The sequence below is a fragment of the Abrus precatorius genome, unplaced genomic scaffold (assembly GCF_003935025.1).
Source record: "Abrus precatorius isolate BTA unplaced genomic scaffold, Abrus_2018 Scaffold5, whole genome shotgun sequence".
NCBI classification, from domain to species: domain Eukaryota; kingdom Viridiplantae; phylum Streptophyta; class Magnoliopsida; order Fabales; family Fabaceae; genus Abrus; species Abrus precatorius.
Genome location: NW_020874395.1, coordinates 14,797,727 through 14,816,761, shown reverse-complemented (window position 1 = coordinate 14,816,761; position 19,035 = coordinate 14,797,727). Strand labels below are relative to the sequence as shown.

The 19,035-nt window shown below is 34.2% G+C and overlaps 2 protein-coding genes across 6 annotated transcripts; one reads left to right on the top strand and one right to left on the bottom strand.

Moving 5' to 3' along the window:
• The first annotated feature begins 1,978 nt into the window (after positions 1-1,978).
• On the top strand, positions 1,979-6,129 carry LOC113866988 (protein PLASTID MOVEMENT IMPAIRED 1-like). Its single transcript, XM_027501863.1, has one exon. The coding sequence runs from the start codon at positions 2,236-2,238 to the stop codon at positions 4,828-4,830; it is 2,595 nt and encodes an 864-aa protein (XP_027357664.1). The 5' UTR covers positions 1,979-2,235; the 3' UTR covers positions 4,831-6,129.
• A 1,328-nt stretch (positions 6,130-7,457) lies between these two features.
• On the bottom strand, positions 7,458-18,684 carry LOC113866989 (eukaryotic peptide chain release factor GTP-binding subunit ERF3A). 5 transcript variants are annotated; one of them, XM_027501864.1, is made up of 19 exons: positions 18,539-18,684; positions 18,040-18,081; positions 17,859-17,933; positions 16,898-16,945; positions 16,660-16,749; positions 15,584-15,695; positions 13,971-14,016; positions 13,767-13,838; positions 11,693-11,755; positions 11,431-11,585; positions 11,267-11,331; positions 10,222-10,372; positions 10,035-10,140; positions 9,789-9,924; positions 9,226-9,290; positions 8,969-9,133; positions 8,670-8,742; positions 8,553-8,582; positions 7,458-7,785 (listed from the first exon to the last, which is right to left on the bottom strand). In XM_027501864.1, exons 1-19 carry the CDS (start codon positions 18,540-18,542, stop codon positions 7,730-7,732), a joined length of 1,554 nt encoding a protein of 517 aa, XP_027357665.1. In that variant the 5' UTR covers positions 18,543-18,684; the 3' UTR covers positions 7,458-7,729. The 5 variants fall into 5 exon arrangements, 4 of the variants coding, with proteins under 4 accessions (XP_027357665.1, XP_027357666.1, XP_027357669.1 ...); XM_027501865.1 differs by having other exon boundaries at positions 7,461-7,785; positions 8,522-8,582; positions 17,859-17,936; XM_027501868.1 differs by having other exon boundaries at positions 7,461-7,785; positions 8,522-8,582.
• Between the last annotated feature and the right edge of the window lie 351 nt (positions 18,685-19,035).

The window sequence follows — 19,035 nt, the reverse complement described above, 5'->3', positions numbered from 1 at the left end:
TTTATGATTTTTATAAATTTTTAAATTTGTTTTCATAAATTTCTCGATGTGATTTATAAAAATAAATTCTTTTTAATTAATTCTTTTAAATTTCAGGTCAAATTTATGATATAAATTCTGGTGTAATAAGAAGTTTATTAAATAAATACTTGCTTAAGTTATTTATTCAAATGATACAAAATTGGAGCAGAGATAGGTAATCTTGATGTTGCTGGTGGGATATCATTGGCACACTGTCCTAGAAGAACTTTGAAAGATGATGAAACTAATCACTGCTGAGGGGTTCCCATAATCGCATTTCTTTATTATTGCGGGCAGAACATCATCTAGATTACACCTATCAAAGATTGCATTCCACCCAGGAAAATTTTGATTGAATGTTTCAGCATTGACATCAACTTCATGAAAGTGTATATGTAATCAAATATGCATAAATTCTAATAGGCCATATTGTGTACATTGGATTTTGCTTTCCTATAATGTTGATCAGCTTAGTTCTTAGCAGATCATATTTATATAATGTGTTACCAATTTTCTGTGTACTGACTGTACTAGCTTGTTTCACCAGAAATTTCATTTACCAATTCTATATTCCAATTTTTATGTGTCAATGCAATTAACAGTAATTTAACTGTTGGTCTGATTTCCTAGGAAAACATAGATGGAGAAAACCATGAAATTGTTACATTAGAAAAATCTACAGGAAAACATGTGATGAAGGATGTTCTTTCTTCTTATGTATTTTATATCGATATTGAAAGATAAAGCCTTGCAGATTGCAAAGCATTACATCTATAGCAATTAGAGGGAACTTTAACTTGTTTTAATTGATTCTAAAATCCAAGTAAAGAAAAACTAAAGCAAAATTTGTGTGAAGAAATGAAGATAGAACAGAAATAGAATCGTGGCCAAAAGTAAGCATTGAGGTTCTCAAAAGAAATAATAAATAAAATAAAATCAAGGTTCTCCCAAGGGATTGTTTTCCCTGCCAAAGGTTTCAAGAAATTTAATATTTTAGCTTCTCAATGAGGGGAATGAAAAAGAACCTCTTCTAATGCTATTTTTCTACATGGTACAAACCTACATTTGATTGGTGGGTTTCTTTTCCTTTCTTTTCTCAATTCGAACATTATTTTCTGAAACAATGTTGTGTGCATATGCTATTGTACACGTATGCTGTTAGAACTTGGAAGAATTTTTTTTTCAACGCCTATGACTTGTCTTGAATGGCATTGTTTACTCGCATGGTTGCAGCATAGCCAAGCAATTGTAGCCAGCAACGTGTTTTGTGTCAGCATTTGTAAAAACATTAAGTCTGAATCAACATGAATTTTTAAAATTAATTTTACTCAAAATTGATTTTAAAGTAATGTGATTTATATTTTAAAAAATTGATGTTAAAAGTAAGTTTATAGTAAAATTCAGTATGAATTTGTCAATTCAAAACAAAAACTGCAATTTATCACGTTAGCAATTATGTTCAAGAGGAATCGACATCATTTTTTGTTTATAAAATTACCTTACAATGAAGTAAACAAACATGATTACGTTAGAATTCAACATTAAACCAAACAAGACCAGAATTATCCTTTTAACCTACAAGAAGTTTATAACAGTAGACATACTCCATTTTCTTTTCTATACAAAATTTTGAAGGCTTACTAGATCACTTTCCTGCTATTTCTATCCAAAAAATGATGGAACAAAAAATATGCCACCAATTGATCCATTTCGAATGAACATCGTTAAATAGCACGTAAGGGTATGTCACCAAGCCTGTGTTCATATTGATCTTTGACTAATATGTTACTATGCATTTCCTCTACTTCCCTCACACCAATAGAAATTTCTTTAACCAGTACAAAGGTTATCTTATCACAGTCACTACTTGCTTCTGACTAGGGAAAACCAACATTAAATTCACTGGGACCACCTTGCCTATTAATTTTCAAATTCTGTCATGGCACCAATGCCACCGTTCATGTTTAATCCCCCAAAAATACACACATCATCAGGTTTTCTTGGTTCAGAAATGTCCAACAACATCACTGTTTTCATCATCATTAATAGCATAGTCCTTCCACCTCAAGTTAATTAACTAACCTTCCAAGCATGTGAGCATTTCATCATCTTCCTTGTCCCAAAACTCTCTTTCTCTCTCTCTCTCTTGGTGACATAATCATCACCATTTTTTCTTGGAGGCTGAAGCAGCTACAACTTCTTCATACACTAGTGATGGCAGCTGATAACTCTACCAAGAGAAACTCCAATGCTCAACTCCTTGAAGAACTAGAGGCCTTAAGTGAATCCCTTTACCAATCACACACATCCAACACAACTAGAAGAACAGCTTCTTTAGCTCTACCAAGAACTTCAGCTCCTTCTGTCTCATCTGCTGAAGAAGACAATGACACTGCTAAAGATAATAACAAACAAAGCAACAAACAAAGGTCCCATCGCATGTCCTTGTCACTTTGGAGATCAAGGCCAAAGCTAAAAGATTCCAAGGCACCCTTTACTCAACCAGGCATCAAAAAGTTTGATGACACCGCAAATTCAGCTGACAAGAAAGGGATATGGAGCTGGAAGCCTATGAGGGTTCTTGCTCATATTGGAATGCAGAAACTAAGCTGTTTGTTTTCTGTTGAAGTGGTCACTGCTCAAGGCCTTCCTTCATCCATGAATGGACTAAGGCTTTGTGTTTGTGTTAGAAAGAAAGAGTCAAAGGATGGAGCTGTTCAGACTATGCCATCGAGGGTTGCTCAAGGAGCTGCAGATTTTGAAGAGACCCTTTTCATCAGGTGCCATGTTTATTGCAACCATGGTAATGGAAAGAAGCTTAAGTTTGAGCCAAGACCCTTTTGGATATACCTTGTTGCAGTGGATGCCGAAGAGATTAATTTTGGAAGAAACTGTGTGGACTTGAGCCACTTGATTCAAGAATCCATTGAGAAAAACTGGCAAGGCACGCGTGTTAGACAATGGGACACAAGCTTTAGCTTATCAGGAAAGGCAAAAGGAGGAGAACTGGTTCTGAAATTGGGCTTCCAAATCATGGAGAAAGGAGGAGTTGAGATATATAGCCAGCAAGAGAATTTGAAGTCCAGCAAGTTCAGAAATCTTACATCTTCATTTGCTCGTAGACAATCCAAGACATCCTTCAGCATGCCTAGTCCAAGAATAACAAGTAGAAGTGATGCTTGGACTCCTTCACAAGTAAGGTTAGCTGCAGATATTCAAGGTATGGATTATTTGAATCTGGATGATCCAATCCCAGTTCAGGATTCACCTCTCTCTACACAGAAACTTGGTGATGACAAAGAAAAAGTGGAGGATTTTGATCTCCAAGATTTTGAGGTTGTTGATAAAGGGGTTGAGATTCAAGAGAGGAAAGATGATAAAAGAGAAGAATCTGAGAAATCAATAGAAGGGAAGTTAGTTTCAAGTGAGGTTGTTAAGGAAATAGTGCATGATCAGTTGCGCCTAACTAGATTAACTGAGCTTGATTCAATTGCCAAGCAGATAAAGGCTCTTGAGTCCATCATCGGAGAAAATAACAAGTTCACAAAAGCTGAGGAAACTGAGTCACAAAGATTGGATTCTGATGAAGAAATTGTGACAAGGGAGTTTCTTCATATGCTTGAGGATCAAAAGACTAGAGGATACAAAAACAATAAATCTGAAATTCCCCCATTACAAATCGAAGGACATGAGAATTCTTCTGCTCAGGCAGAATCTAAAGTGTATCTCCCTGATCTTGGCAAGGGCTTGGGTTGTGTGGTTCAAACAAGGGATGGAGGCTACTTGGCATCTATGAACCCTTTAGATAATTCTGTGGCTAGAAATGATACTCCAAAGCTAGCAATGCAGATGTCAAAGCCATTTGTGTTGGCATCAAATGATACCCCAAATGGATTAGAGTTATTTCAGAAATTGGCTGGCATTGATCTTGATGAACTCAGCTCTAAAATTTTCTCCTTGATGCCACTTGATGAATTGATAGGTAAAACTGCCGAACAAATTGCTTTTGAAGGCATTGCTTCTGCCATCATACAAGGTAGAAATAAAGAAGGAGCAAGTTCTAGTGCTGCTAGAATAGTTTCTGCCTTGAAAGGCATGGCAAATGCAATGAGTTCAGGAAGACAAAAACGAATTTCAACAGGACTTTGGAGTGTGGATGAAACTCCACTCACTGCTGAGAAAATTCTAGCCTTTACAATGCAGAAGATTGAGTTCATGGCAATTGAAGCCTTGAAAATCCAAGCTGATATGGTAGAGGAAGAAGCTCCTTTTGATGTTTATGCACTCAGCACAAAGGATGGAAACAAAGACAATGATCTATTAGGTTCATCTGTTTCACTTGAGGATTGGATCAAAAACCAAAGCTACATTAACACTGCTTCAAGTTCCAATAGTGAACCATCAAACATCACAATGATATTTGTCATCCAATTGAGGGATCCAATAAGACGCTTTGAAGCAGTTGGAGGGCCTGTGATGGTGCTCATTCATGCAACAAGTGAAGACACAAAGGGGAATAATAAGTACTATAAAGATGATGAGGAGAACAAGTTCAAGGTAATGGGCATGCATGTGGGAGGTTTCAAGGTGATGAGCGCTACAAAAAAAAATAATGCATGGGACACAGAGAAGCAAAGGCTAACTGCAATGCAATGGTTGATTGAATATGGGTTGGGAAAGGCACAGAAGAAAGGGAAGCATGCATTGGCAAAAGGTAAAGACTTGTTATGGAGCATTTCCTCAAGAATCATGGATGACATGTGGCTCAAAACCATGAGAAATCCTGATGTCAAACTTGTGAAGGAATAAGCATATCCACTCTCTTTTTTAGTTTTAGCAAATTACGATACTAGCACAATCTTGCATTCATGTCTCATGTGGGGGCTCCATCAAACTTTTAATAGAAAGTTCAATTGGAGTTAGCTTGAAGATTTATGGATTCAATATTTTTGCAAATATCATTAATTTCAAGGTCATAGTTAGTTGCCTTTTTGTAGAACCAATAAAAACCTGGGACTTAGGGAATGTTGTATACCCATATCAATTTTCTCACTTTCCTCATATCCAACCAATCATTACTATTTTTTGTCTCTTTAACGTCATTGGTTCATGAAAGGGTCCTATAAGAAACATGAGAAAATGTTGTGCGTTAAATTTCCATTTTTATATAATAGATGTGAGATTTGATTGATGTTGGAATGAATAAGCTTATTGAGAATGAGAGTAACTCTCGTATATATCAAATAAAAGTTAACTCCCCATTTTATGTAAAGCATTTTATTATCTATCAAAGAAATAAACCTATTGGGTTGGATTTCTCCATTGAAGAAAAAATATATGTATTTGTGTGCTGTGTTTGTATTGGAGAATGCAGACTGTCGAGGATTCCGAAGTGAGTAAACTTTTTATCTGACTTTTTTAATAATTATATTAATATATTTTTTACATCGCGTTATATAAAAAAATAATCTTTAGAAGTCTGACGAGAGTTTAGAAGAACTCTATTAGAGTTTATTTATACTTGTAAAAATAGTTTATATCATTCATATTTTGAAAATTATTTTAATAAAATTATTAAAATTATTTTTTAAATTTATTTTAACCAGTTGCATGATAAAATTTGTATCAGCAATTTTTCAATGAATACTTAAGTTGATTATTCAAACGAAGTCAATTATAATTGCAAGCGTCAAACACACCCACATAAAAGAATAACGTGATACGATGGAAACAGTGATTTAATAATAATGACGAGGGGAAATGACAAAATCATGAAAATAGTATAATGATAATTGAACTATGCACAGCACCACACAAAAGTTAAAATTACTACACTTTCTTCTCTTCAATAGATTTTCTTCCAAGTTCCTTTCTCTCCATCAACCTTGTTCCTCAATCCTTTCTTCTCTTGCCAGAATGACTTAAAAGGAGTCATATCCGATTATTAGTATCAGATACTAATCAAGGCCCATCTAACATTTCTTAGGATATAATATTTTTGTAGGGGTAGCTAAGTGGGGAGAACTAACATGATATAAGCATCATGACTAGAGTTCAAATCTTGACTTCAGAAAATTCCCACATTCCCCTCTCCTAATTCCCAATCCCCCTCCCCCAATTACAAAAAAAAATCTAATAAAATAGTCCTTGTAGTATAGCTTAGTGATAAGAGCTAAAAAGATATATACAAAATAATCAGGAAAAGCTGACAGATATAATATACAAGATAAATAGGATTTCAACCTTAAGTCTTAAATTGTACATCCCCCTTCCCCTCTCCCAATTCTCTTCCCCCAATGACCAAAAAAAAAGTTTCTGATAAAGTAAAAATGTTTTTTCTTACTTTTCAATTATGTTATTATTTTATTTCCAATTATTTTATAAATAAAAAATATTTTTTTCTCAAGCTTAATAATATAATAATTAAATATAATATTCAATCAATCAAATTATGTCATCATAATTTATAATAATAAAAATTAGAATGCATTTATGTTTATTTCATTTTTTTATCTTTCTTTTTTTTCAGTTTTAGGCATGTATGAAGGGTGGAAATTTAAAATAGGTTAACTTCTGTTTAGAAGAAAAATAAATAAACAAGGTGAGTTCAAAAAGTAAGATAAAAGAAAAAACGAAGTATTAATAAACAGGTTAGAGGGCAAGAGCTTCAGCATCTTCCAAACTCAATGTTGTTCAAACCAGCAAATGCTGTACAGCTATTTCCAAAAGTTCCAGCATTTTTGCACTACCTCTGGAAGCTCGTTATTGTCAGTCTTAAATCAACGCTTTATCAATCATATTCCATAAAAATGAGATAGCAATGACAGAATAGTAATCAATGAATTAGAAGCACTTTTAATTGAAAAAACACGAATCATCTTTCGTTATTAAATAGCATGATAGGATCATATAAACGAAAAAAGGACAATGTTTATCAAATGAAGATCTAATAGAAAGATTACACTTTTAACATGACCATATTATATTCGTCGACATTAGAGGATCCAAATCCATTCAGAAATAGTAACCAGCGCTTATATAAAGCACCTTTTAGAGCACAAATAAGTAGTTTGTACTTATACAGTGACATTAGTGATTTTAGTGATTCAAGTCTAACAACTTGAAAAATTCAAATCCATCGAGAAATAATAACCACATCTTATATAAGGCACCTTTTAGAGCACAAAATAAATAGTTACTACGTAGCCATGAATTCGGTGTATTTTATCGTTTCGAGGATAACAACAAAAACTACTAAGCACTGAATTAAGAAACAAACTTCAACTTCGTTTTGCGGGGATATACGTGTATGGGAAAGTAACGCCAACTTTCAAATTCATAACTCCCCAATGTCGTCAGTAAAATAGTTGCAAGAAATCACATTTCAACATCAAATTAAATATGTAGTCACCAGTGAAGCATAGAAGATTTGTTATCCGAGAAGTCTGAGAACAACTAAGTTATATCAGATACCACACCTAATTGAGTTTTGACAAATTCAAAATCATAGATTTCAATTATATTATCAAGCAGCACAGTTGGGATGGGAGACACAGCAAAGCTGTCACCCACAAATCACTGAAGCAGCAGGCCTTGCAAGGCCACATGTCCATGGGAACTAATAGCAAAAAGTACTCTTCATGGAACTACTGCCAAATAAAAGTAAAATAAAAACAAAATTGAATATATTTGAAACTTGATGATAATGTCAATTATGCCTCAATGCTGCCACTCCATTTGTCTGTGCAGGAATGATGTGATGTACTGTCCACACAAAAATCATCTGAACTATAAGCATAAGAGCTAAATTTCCCAAAAAAAACAAAAACAAAATCTGAAATTTTGCCCCTGGTTCATGATAAAATAGTTTTTTCAGGCTGATAATCCGCTAATGACCAGTCAAAAAACCAGTGGCTATTGTTAAAGATGAATCAATCAGCATAGGGTAGTCACTTCCAACAGAACAGGAGTTGCCGGGTTTTTATAAAGCAAAATGTTATTAATGTACAAAAAAAATCTTCCTTCCACAAAATTCGACAAGACATCATGTCCCTTTACTTGATACATAAAGAAAAATCATATCGATTCCTATTATGTCCAATTTTTCAAGAATTTGTAAGAAAAAAACTTGCTTTGTTTCCTTCACATAAATTGATATATTCTTTTGTCTGAAAAAATTGTTATACTTTTGCCTAATAAATACAGAAAAACATAAGAACCTACATGAGTAAACTCCTATTTTAATCTCTTAAATTGTAAAGATCAGTCACTTTAGTCTTTAATTCTATAAAATTTTTACTTTAGTTTCTAATTTTACAAAATGTTAATTCATCTTGCACCTTTTCTACTACATTTTACATTGTCACTTTGTGTTAAATAGGATTAAAGTAAACCACATTTTACGAAGTCAAAACCTAAAATGACCAACAACTCAGGACTAGAATGGGGGGCTTACATTATTGCATACTATTTAGATTGAAGCATAATGCCAAATATATACCTCAAGTCAAAATTGTTATAAGCTTACAGACCTGTGACTTTTCCCACTGCAACAGTTTTTCCTGTAAGACAGCGTAACAGGCTTTCAACATATATTAATACAAGCAACATGTTTAGAAGAAAAGGAAGATTTCATTTCCAAATCTTACCTTCAGAACGAAGAGTGAATCTCCCAAGTTGTGGAAAATCAGTAAATTTCTCAATGCATATTGAGTTACTAACCTGTAAGAACATTCCCAAAACAATATCAAACAAAGCTTAAAGATATTAAAAAATTAATAATAAACTACCATCATTCCATTGACACTGACTTCCTCTCTCGATTTGAAATTTGAGAATCACCTTGAACCATCATCAAGAAGTTTTCATATTTGCGGAAAGTCCAAGTATGGCAATACGACAATATGTGAACCAAAGTTCACATCCAAATTTACAAAGAAGCATGTACCTGAATTCGGCACACAACAAATGCACGATTCTTCACAAAGAGAGTTTTCTTTTTCTTAGGTTTCTTTGTCTTTGGATCAATTTCATGTATGAGCTCAATAACCTCACACTCTTCAACAATAGAGTGGATGTGCAGAACGGCCTTGTACCCAGCAGTAAAAATAGCCTAATTTTATGTAGCAGAGATATGTCCTGGATTAAGAAGGAGAAATTTTCCTAAGACCAAAATGTAGAGAGAGAAAAGGGAAGAGTAAATACATTGTCCAGCAATTCAAGGATTTGCAGCTGCGCCACAAATTCACTCACAGTAGGTATTGGATTTGCTGAGAGCAGAACAAAACACAAACCACAGAACCGATTAGCAAATGCATAACTACATAAAGACACAGCAACAATCTAAAATTAAAGAATCTCAATATTAAATTGGATCTATGGAAGGGAAGAGTCCTTCTGTCAACATGATTGGAATTTGGATGACATATCTCTGATTCAACCAATATTTTTAAATCCATAACAATTCAACCTAGGTTCCCAACCCAACTTCAAAAACAGTCTCATGTTTTACTTGCTCACACTTAAAAATGCAAAATAATAGTATTAGTACAACATTTGTGGCATTGACCATCTCGTGGCATTATATAATACTCTATAGTATAAATTTCCATATAAGAAGGCAGAATTAGAAATGAACCATGAGATGAGACAAACCCTTAGTTTCTACATTTCTAAGGCATCTTTTTCAATTAAATTTTTTTAACTAAAAGATGTAGTCACAAATAGGTTGCTCAAACACATCTTACAAAAGTCTAGTCAAAGATTACCAATACTAGACAGGACAAACCCAGTTACTATGTCTTCTTCTTCAATGCCGGATAATCTAATCCGCAAATTTTCACCTGGTCCAGCACGTTTAACCCGATTCTCGTCAATAAATACTCCAACAACTTTTACTTGATCCTGCATATGTGCAGTCACATTTAGAAAGGGAGAAAAAGTAATAGACAAGAGACAACAAAGGACAAAGCTCACAATACATCAGAAAAATAAATAAAATAAACTATAACCACCTTATTTGGCATAACCAACAAGGAATCTCCCTCACGAACAGTGCCAGATTCCACTTTACCCATAACAACAGTTCCCATGTCTTTAAATTTGTCAAGTATAGGCATCCTATGCAAGTCATACACCCAACCTTAGCAAAGAAGCAGAAATGTAAGTATAAACACAACTATGTAGAACTACACACATTACCTAAAAGGAGCTTTGGGATCTCGTGGAGGAACTTCAACAGCATCAAGAGCTTCAAATAGGCAAGGACCATCCCACCAAGGACAAATGCTCTTATCCACACTCACTTTAATGTTTGTACCAATCAGGCCAGATATTGGTAGAAACAGGACATCTGGTTAACGAGCAAATACTTATAAAAATAATTTTCCTTCCACAACAAACTAAGCAAGTCAAAACTTATAAATAAATTGTGAGGATATCTAACGGAAATTATTTACAAAACAGTGCTTTCACACATCAACTTCTATTTATGAACTTTTCTAAAACCCTATACCAAAGACATGGCTAAAACAGTTGAACAGGAAAAGAAAAACTTCTGTGGAACAACCTGAACACCCCCAAATCCCAATCCTTACTACCCAATGCCAAACGAGCTTCTGTTCATACTATGTTCTAAGTTCAACTTCATTTCTATAACCCCAGCAAGCTTAATACCTAGATCCAAACCCTGCTCAGCATTTTGCCCAAAGAAGTTACCAACCTGTCAGCCATCTGCTTCAACTTGCCCTGAGCTCCACTAGTATGCAGCAAGACAAAGTATTCTTACTCTAAATGAGAACCCAAATTTAAGGGTGAAGCACAACAGACAGTCTATCACCCCATTATGTTTAAACATATATAAAGACTGTTAAGAAACACAATACACTCACTTTAAATTATATAATTACAGCAGCATCCCAAAATCGGAAAAAAGTTGAACTTGTCAAAAACCAATTCCCCCAAAAGTTTCAGCTATTAGCTAATCAATGTTTTTATATCTAACATGTTCCCTCAAGCATTGACAATGCACATGCCCAATATACCTTGTGCTCAAATCTAAGTTTTATTTAGACGAGTAGGAATAGCAATGGCCAGACTCCTGACAACGTGGGTCATTGAAGTTTTTATACCATGTCAAGAACCAAGTCATTCAATAGTTAAGATGTTGGGTAAAGGCCTGTGATCAATTTCATTTCTAACAAAAATGAAACCTAAAAAGACTCAGGCAACATAAGTCCCAAAATACCTTTCTTCACATTGTAACCCGATTGTTTCAGAAATGGTATCATCTTTGACTCAATTTCATCATACCTAAAGGCAAACAAGAAGCAAGATATCCAATTAAAATTGCAGATAATGACAGAAGGGAAAGGGGGAACCAGAGCCAAGACAAAGGTGAGCGAGAAGAACCTTTCTTTTGACCACATCACCGTAGGATCATCCATTTTATTGACAACAACAAGCAGCTTAGCCACACCGAGTGTTTTTGCAAGCTGAACGTGTTCACGGGTTTGTCCACCTCTCTCATATCCAGTTTCAAATTCTCCCTTTCGAGCAGAAATTACCTGATTGATGTGGCATTAGAGACATGGACAGAGAGATATCATCAAATGAATATCATGAGGAATCTATTGAAAATCATGGAAGTGTGATACATCATAGGTTGACTTACCAAAACTCCAACATCAGCTTGAGATGCACCACTGATCATGTTAGGGACATAACTCTTGTGACCCTGAAGAAGCATTGTAATTCATAATAAATATTAAATGCTTCCTCAGGAAATGAATTGAATGGGAGAGACATGACAATAATTTAACAAGCAAAGGAGCGCAAAATAATATAGTCGACTCAAAGCATAATAAAACTAGCCTCTCCCCTAGCCTCTAGGGGGGCTACTCAACTTTTGAGACTTGGCACAAATAAGATATCAACCCAACGAGACCCAAAAAGCACTGCAATAGAGTCATTTGCCAAGGTGTTGATGAATTTATGGGTCAATCTCCATCCTAAGACCTAACTCTTTGTATTTCTCATATAATAGAAGACTTTATAATGACAAATTATATCCATATAACATCAATTGAAATTTGGGTGAAAGTATGAACTCATCAATAACTTATCTATACGCCTCATTCATTAAATGATCCCAAACACAGTATTATACTGTCAGTAATAGGCCCAAACCGCCAATTAGTAAAGTCGTTCCTTACGTATACGTGCTTCAAAGTAAGGAATATGTTGTTTTATGACTGGATAAATTGCCTAAGTTGACACATAAAGGTTGTAAATCTTAGCAACAAATTGGACAGAAAGTGAATACAAACTTGGAAGCAGATAATTTTAAGCATTTTCCCATTATCAACTTATATTTTATGAAATTAAACCCTCATGCTGGAGAATAACGTATACTGTTGTGAACTAACTATTCCAAAAGCTAAGGTGTCTGATGAAAGCAATTGAATGGATTTTATATCAAACAGGCTGCCCCACACAAGAGCCTTTTGGATTTGAAGCATGAACAAAACATAGGTTTACCCTCTCTTGTGCTGAACTTCTACTTAGAAGAAAGAGGAAAACAATAATCAAACTGGAAATAACATAGTGAGGCTTTTGATACCGTGTAACAAACCAACTATCCCAAAAGCATATGCTATTGGATGAAAGAATATGAATGCTTTTAGATCTAACACATACAACAATAATTTCCCCTTGAAGTTCACATCACAAAATAGACCCTGTATGTTTACTGTTTTATAGAAGTGTTTTTGGTTTTAAAAAAAGAAAAAATGAATGAATGCATGAATGAAAACCTTGTTTGTTGGGAGCATTTTCTGGAAACTGTTTAAAATATTATCTCATTTCTAGTTTTTAAAACACAAATTTGAGAACATTTCAAGGTTGTCTTTGTTTAGGTTTTCAATTTTCAAACCAACTTCCAATTCCAACTTCCCGCCCAACTCTACATCACTGCTACCTAGCACCCTGTTGTCACTGTTACCACCCACCACATGGACATTGCCATCACTTGTTTCCTGCTCTGTTCTTCTCCATCACAATTGAAGATCTGGGTACCTTCATCAAGACACTGGTTGCATTCTTTATCCCTTTTCTATGGCACTGCTGATTGAATGTTGCATCCCACATGTTGAACGGTCCACAGTTCTGTGCCTCCCACACTGACATGGGATGAAGCAATGCATCATTGGCTGACTTTTCTTTCCATGCTCAAGTTTGTCTCTTTTCATTCTTGCCAACAAAAACCCAACTTCCATTATTCAACACATTGCCACATCACTTTCCATGGAAACTTTGGAAGTGTATTTGCTTTGGAATTTTGGAGTTTTTGGCTGTTTGAATGCTTTGTAGGGATGCAGTATTTGTATGGGTTTTTTCAGGGGATTGCTGTAGAGTACATTCTGAAAAAAACGTTGAAAAATATTTTTTTCTTCTCTATCCACAAAGTTGTTTTATAAAACAAAAACACAATCAAACTCAAGGACGTTAATTTTTTTTATTTTGTGATACAGGAGAATTTATAGGAGAAGTGAGTAAGGAAATATAATCAGAAGATAAGGAATCCTCTAAAAAGAAACAAACCACACAAGAAGAAAGGAACATCAACAAAGCAAAGCTCACTAAATTCCACATGTCTGCCAGAGAAAACCATGTAAATGATCTAAAAACAGAAGATCATTCATGATATGGAAAACATTTCTGGAGATTTGTGCAATGCAGATACTTACAGGTGCGTCCAAAATTGTAAATCTTGTTGTCTCAGTTTCAAAGTGGGCTCTCCCTACTTCAACTGTCTTTCCCTGCAATCAGCATGACTTTATCCTAATTACAAGTTCTAAACAAATTCATAAAAATGTATAACTAAAAAGTAAAAAGGAAAACTCTATCAAATGGGATAAACCATTTAAATTTTATCAGCAAATTTTTCGTACCTTTACCCTCTCCTCCTCATTTGTGTCCATTATATAAGCCATATACCTAGCATATAAATTGTAAATCCCTAATCAGATGTGTATCAGTATCAAGTATATTCATTCGGTAAGCTAAACATTCCCTCAAACTGAAAAGGTCCACCTAACAAACAACAGAATAAATTGAAAACCCATACAACCACAATCTTCAATTTCATAGTTTGAACTGTTGTCAGACAAAACCAAACTGGACTGACTAAACCAACCAGTTCAACTAGGTACCTGACTACCAGCCAAGTCAATTGAACTACCTAGATACAAAAAACATAGAACTGTTGACCAGTCTAACAGCACATTGAACCATACTAAACCATTAGTATCATGACCTGAACAGGTTGGTGGAATTCAAAATATATCAAGTTGGACAGTATATGAGAATCAAACTCACATGAGGAGTGAAACATGCAATGCCGGCTACTAGGCTGAGGCTATCCTTTAGTTAAAATCATCATATTATCATATTTAAATTTTATTACATTATTAAATTGTACTCTGTGTGTATTCCAGTTCAACCATTGTTGAACTGTTGAATTGTGACCTAATTCTTTTTCCAGTTCAATACCCAGCCAGTCTGGTTTTCGAAACATTGGATTGAGTACCACACCTCAATACACCTAAAACAAAATATGCAACAAAACACCTTCACTACAGAAGCCCCAATACATTTAAACAGGCATTACAGCATAATATTTGAAGTAACTAAGCATGTTCTGAAGTGTATGGCAACTGAGACAATGATCTTTTTTCAAGTGTCAGTGTTTCACAAGGACAACAAAGTTAAAAACATGAAATTTTCCAAAACTTCAATGACTACTGAAGCAAGACAAATTTTATGAATCAACGGAAGAATATGTTAAAAAGAATTAAAATGTTCACACCTTATTAGAAGAGCTTAGTAACCCACAAAGCAATAGACAATAATAAAGTGTAAAAGCAGACAACAGATTCATGAAGATAGAATAATTAGCATGCCACTATTTACATTATAAGGGAAACAAATAGATGAGATTTTACATATGTATTTGTAGTTAATAGTTATATTGTTGCAAAGAAATAGAACCTTCAAAAGGGAAAGACTAAACAATCAGTTGTACACAATAAACCTCAAGGTACACCTTATAAATCATGGATATCCTAGTGACAGCCATAAGAGAAAAAATTCATAAGATAATTGGACTGAAGGGTAATAATTCATAACATAATTGGACTGAAGGGTGATCAAAATCAAAAGACCCACTTTAAATTTCATTAATGAAGCATGCAATTCAAGGATTCTTGTTTCCTCAACAACAAATTTTCTCCATCAACAAAACTGGTGTTTGGCGCCAGGGGGGCATTTTTAAAACCTAAAGATGGTTTCCCGTCAAAGTGATCAAATTCGCTGGCCTAACTTCAGCCGAAAGTGTTGATCAGGTTGGTTGGGCCAGTAAATAATGCAGATGTAAAATCACAACTACAACTAGTTCTAAGAGTGTTGCCTTGACACGAAAAAATTTGGAAAATATGCAAGGCAGCGAAGCACCAATAAATAATATACAACATTTCAAACAAGAAACACCAGTATATGAACTCACCAGCTTTCTCTACTTTTGTCCTTAGCTTCTTTCTCATATTTTTGGATAGTCCGCTCATCAACCTGACCACTGAGGAAAAGTATCTGGCCTCCTGTTGTAGACTTACCAGCATCTGAAACAAGAAGCAATTTGTGTAACTCCTCTAGTAGTCCAAGATCAATATCTAAATTCAAATGATACTGAAGAACAGTAAGTGTTAGCCATGCATATAATAATGAGGTTCACTTTCATTTCAGCACCTGAAACAGACTTAAAAATTTAAAAACTTCCTTTCCAGCCAAATCCATTGCAGTAAACAATGAAATCCTAATATCTAGGTTGACCAATTGCTTTTTGATCTAATCATACCAATACAATATCCTAGCAAATCAAATCTAATAGGATCAGTTCCTATCAAATAAAAGGGAGATATGTATTGATAGAAAAAATAAGAAAGTATTAAAGATCAGCAGTAACATTAGCACCATGCTTGTTCCCAGTTAAGGATAATTTCTAAAGCGCCAATATGTCCCACCCCCCTCCCCTCCCCACATGATTTCATTTTATCATATCTATATTTTATCTCTCAGTTTAAAGAAAATACAAATTACATATTTATTAAAGCAGACAATCTTCAACTGCTTTGATTTAGTTATTAGGTTTACTAAACATCCCCTAAAGCATCCACAGATTCATTCACATTTTCTCTAATGCCCTAAAACTTCAGACTTCCTTGGCCAACTTAACTAATATGAGGAAGATTGCAGATTTTTTATTCAAATGTATAAAACAAAAGTTACAACACATTGCAGCTAGACCAATTCTATACACACAAGACACAACAACTTTATACACAAAACTCAAGTGGAAAACAGATATAACCATTGTAGAGTAAAATGTCATGATTCAAGAATGCTGTGAGAACTGTTGACAAGTGACTGAAGTGACCAAATTTTACCATATGCAAGATTGACATAAATCCTAAAATGAGCAATATAATCATATTGAATGACCATAAAAAATAAGACGCAAACAGGAAAGCTCCTAAATAATAATCCAAGTAATGGTAAAGGAACCTTTTGAATTCATCAACTTACCCACATGACCAATAAACACAACATTTAAGTGTCTTTTGTTCGTTATCTCCACATCATCTTCTTCATCTTGCATGGGAGGAATTTCCTTATCTTTCAAAACAAACCAAAGTCATGGTGTCAACACCAAAAAATGGAAATTCACATCTTTGTCAGCATTGAGCATTTAATTTTGAACAACAATTTAAAAAGGCATGATATACAAAATTACTTCATTGAAAATGAAACATTTCTCTATTACCTTTTGGCTCAGCCTGGAAAGGCTGTTCCTGAACCTCCTGCTTTGAATCTGAAACCACCAAGGTGAAATTCTTTATACATGCTCTCCATCAATAAATTACATTATGGAATACAGCAGTAATGTATATAAAATAGGCAGCAAACAACACCCAAGGAAACAATCTAGAACAGAGCTACTGCAATTTTCTTTTCCCCTTGTTCAAGAAGCAAGTAAAATTCTATTGCTAGAAGAAACGAATTTACTTTACCACCATTTTCAGATGGTGAGAAATGAAGATAAAATTAGGTAAGAGAAGTACAAAGCGGTATAGAATAAGCTGCATTAAGTGCCAAACGAGATCCAAACAAGCAACAACACACAAACTTTCCAATAAAATTAACAATAGGCAAGTGATCTATCCAGAGATTACTAACAAAACTGGCAAGATACCACTTGTCATAAACGAAGTGAAACCCATGCAGACAGTGTCAGTTTCAGTTACCAAAGTGATTATTCATTTAAAATTGAATGAACAGTGTAACCACCAAAACTAACATTCATTTTGAGTACAAAAATCCAACAAGAAGCCAGGGAAAAAGGAAGAAAAAGGGAATGCATATATGTTTTCCAGCTTCTATAAAATTTTTTGTCCCTTAATATAAAAATTGATGAGAAATTTCCACCTCAAAACAATCTTTCTGAATAAGTGATCACAACTGTTTGAGCTAAGAGATGGAATAAAAGGTGCTACTACGGAGCATTTATTCATGCATGTAAGAAGCAGAAACGGGTTGGTCCAAAAAAACATGATAATTGATTTGAAAGTTTGCGAATGAGGAAAAAACAAACAATTAAACAGAGAATTGGGCAAAAACACGCTCAACATTCAATCGTAAAGTATAACAATTGTACAGGATAAGATTTTTCCCCAGAGGAAAAAGAAACAACAAAACAAAGAATCAAACACCGTCTTACTACCAACCTTCATCCATCTTATCAGATTTCTCAACTTCTTCCGCCTTTCCATCCTCTGGACTTCCAACCCCATTATTGTCTTCTGCTACATCTCCATCAAAAGATAGGGTAAATTGATTAAAAAGGGAACAAAAACACTCATAAATTGCAAAACGAATGGGAAAAAAAACAGTAGGCCTTTCGATTACCTGCTGATTCAAGCTGCAAAGAACGGATGTCCTCCTCGATATCTACCATTCAAAAAACAATAAATGCCAACAACATTTCCATCAACTCAACCAAGTTCCTCAAAACGTCAAAAGTACAATTGTTTTCGTTCAACTCACGAAAAGCATAAATAATTTTCACAAACCACACAAACTCAATACAGCCATTAATTTTCAGAAACAAGGAAACCCACTCACTGCAATTAAAACATAAACGAAACCAAAACAAACAACATATACATTTAACCGTTCAAACAAAACCCTAATCAAAACAACGAACAACACAATTCGATAGAGAAAAGGGACAAAAATGTCAAAAATATTAAAAAAATCCAGAAATTTAAATTTGGCAATTCATTCTAAATCAACAGTGACGCAGCACAGATCAGAAGGAAGAGATTGAGAAAAGAGAATATATTGTGCAGCGAACTGAAAACGGAAAAGGAATTGGAATTGGAATTGGACGAAGGTGAATACGTACCCATCGAAATGATGAAGAAAAAGAGATTGAACAGAACAAAGGGTTTTGTAGGTTTCGGCAAAGCGAAAGGAAAAGGAAGAAGAGTTTATGTTGTGTAACTAAGTGGAAGCTCTCTAACAGTGACTCTGTGTTGTTGGAGAGGCTGCTGCGCCGTATTTGGCTTTCCACTTTTAACTTACTCTGCTTTTGGTTTAGGAATTTCATAAAATTAGGTTCAATTGTAATTTTCGTCCTGTAAATTTATTTTAGGTTTTTAAAATAATTTTTCAAAATAAACTAAACACTAAAGTTTATTTTGAATCTTGATTTAATCAAAATTTTTAAAATAACAGTATTTTGGAAAAATATTTTTTTATGCATTTTACTATTAATTGTTATCTAAAACTTTTAAATCATCAATAAGATCTCTTTAATTGTTTACAAATTATTTTTGGCAACTACTTATTCTTTTTATTGTAAATATCTATTATGATTATTAATTAATTATTGAACATATC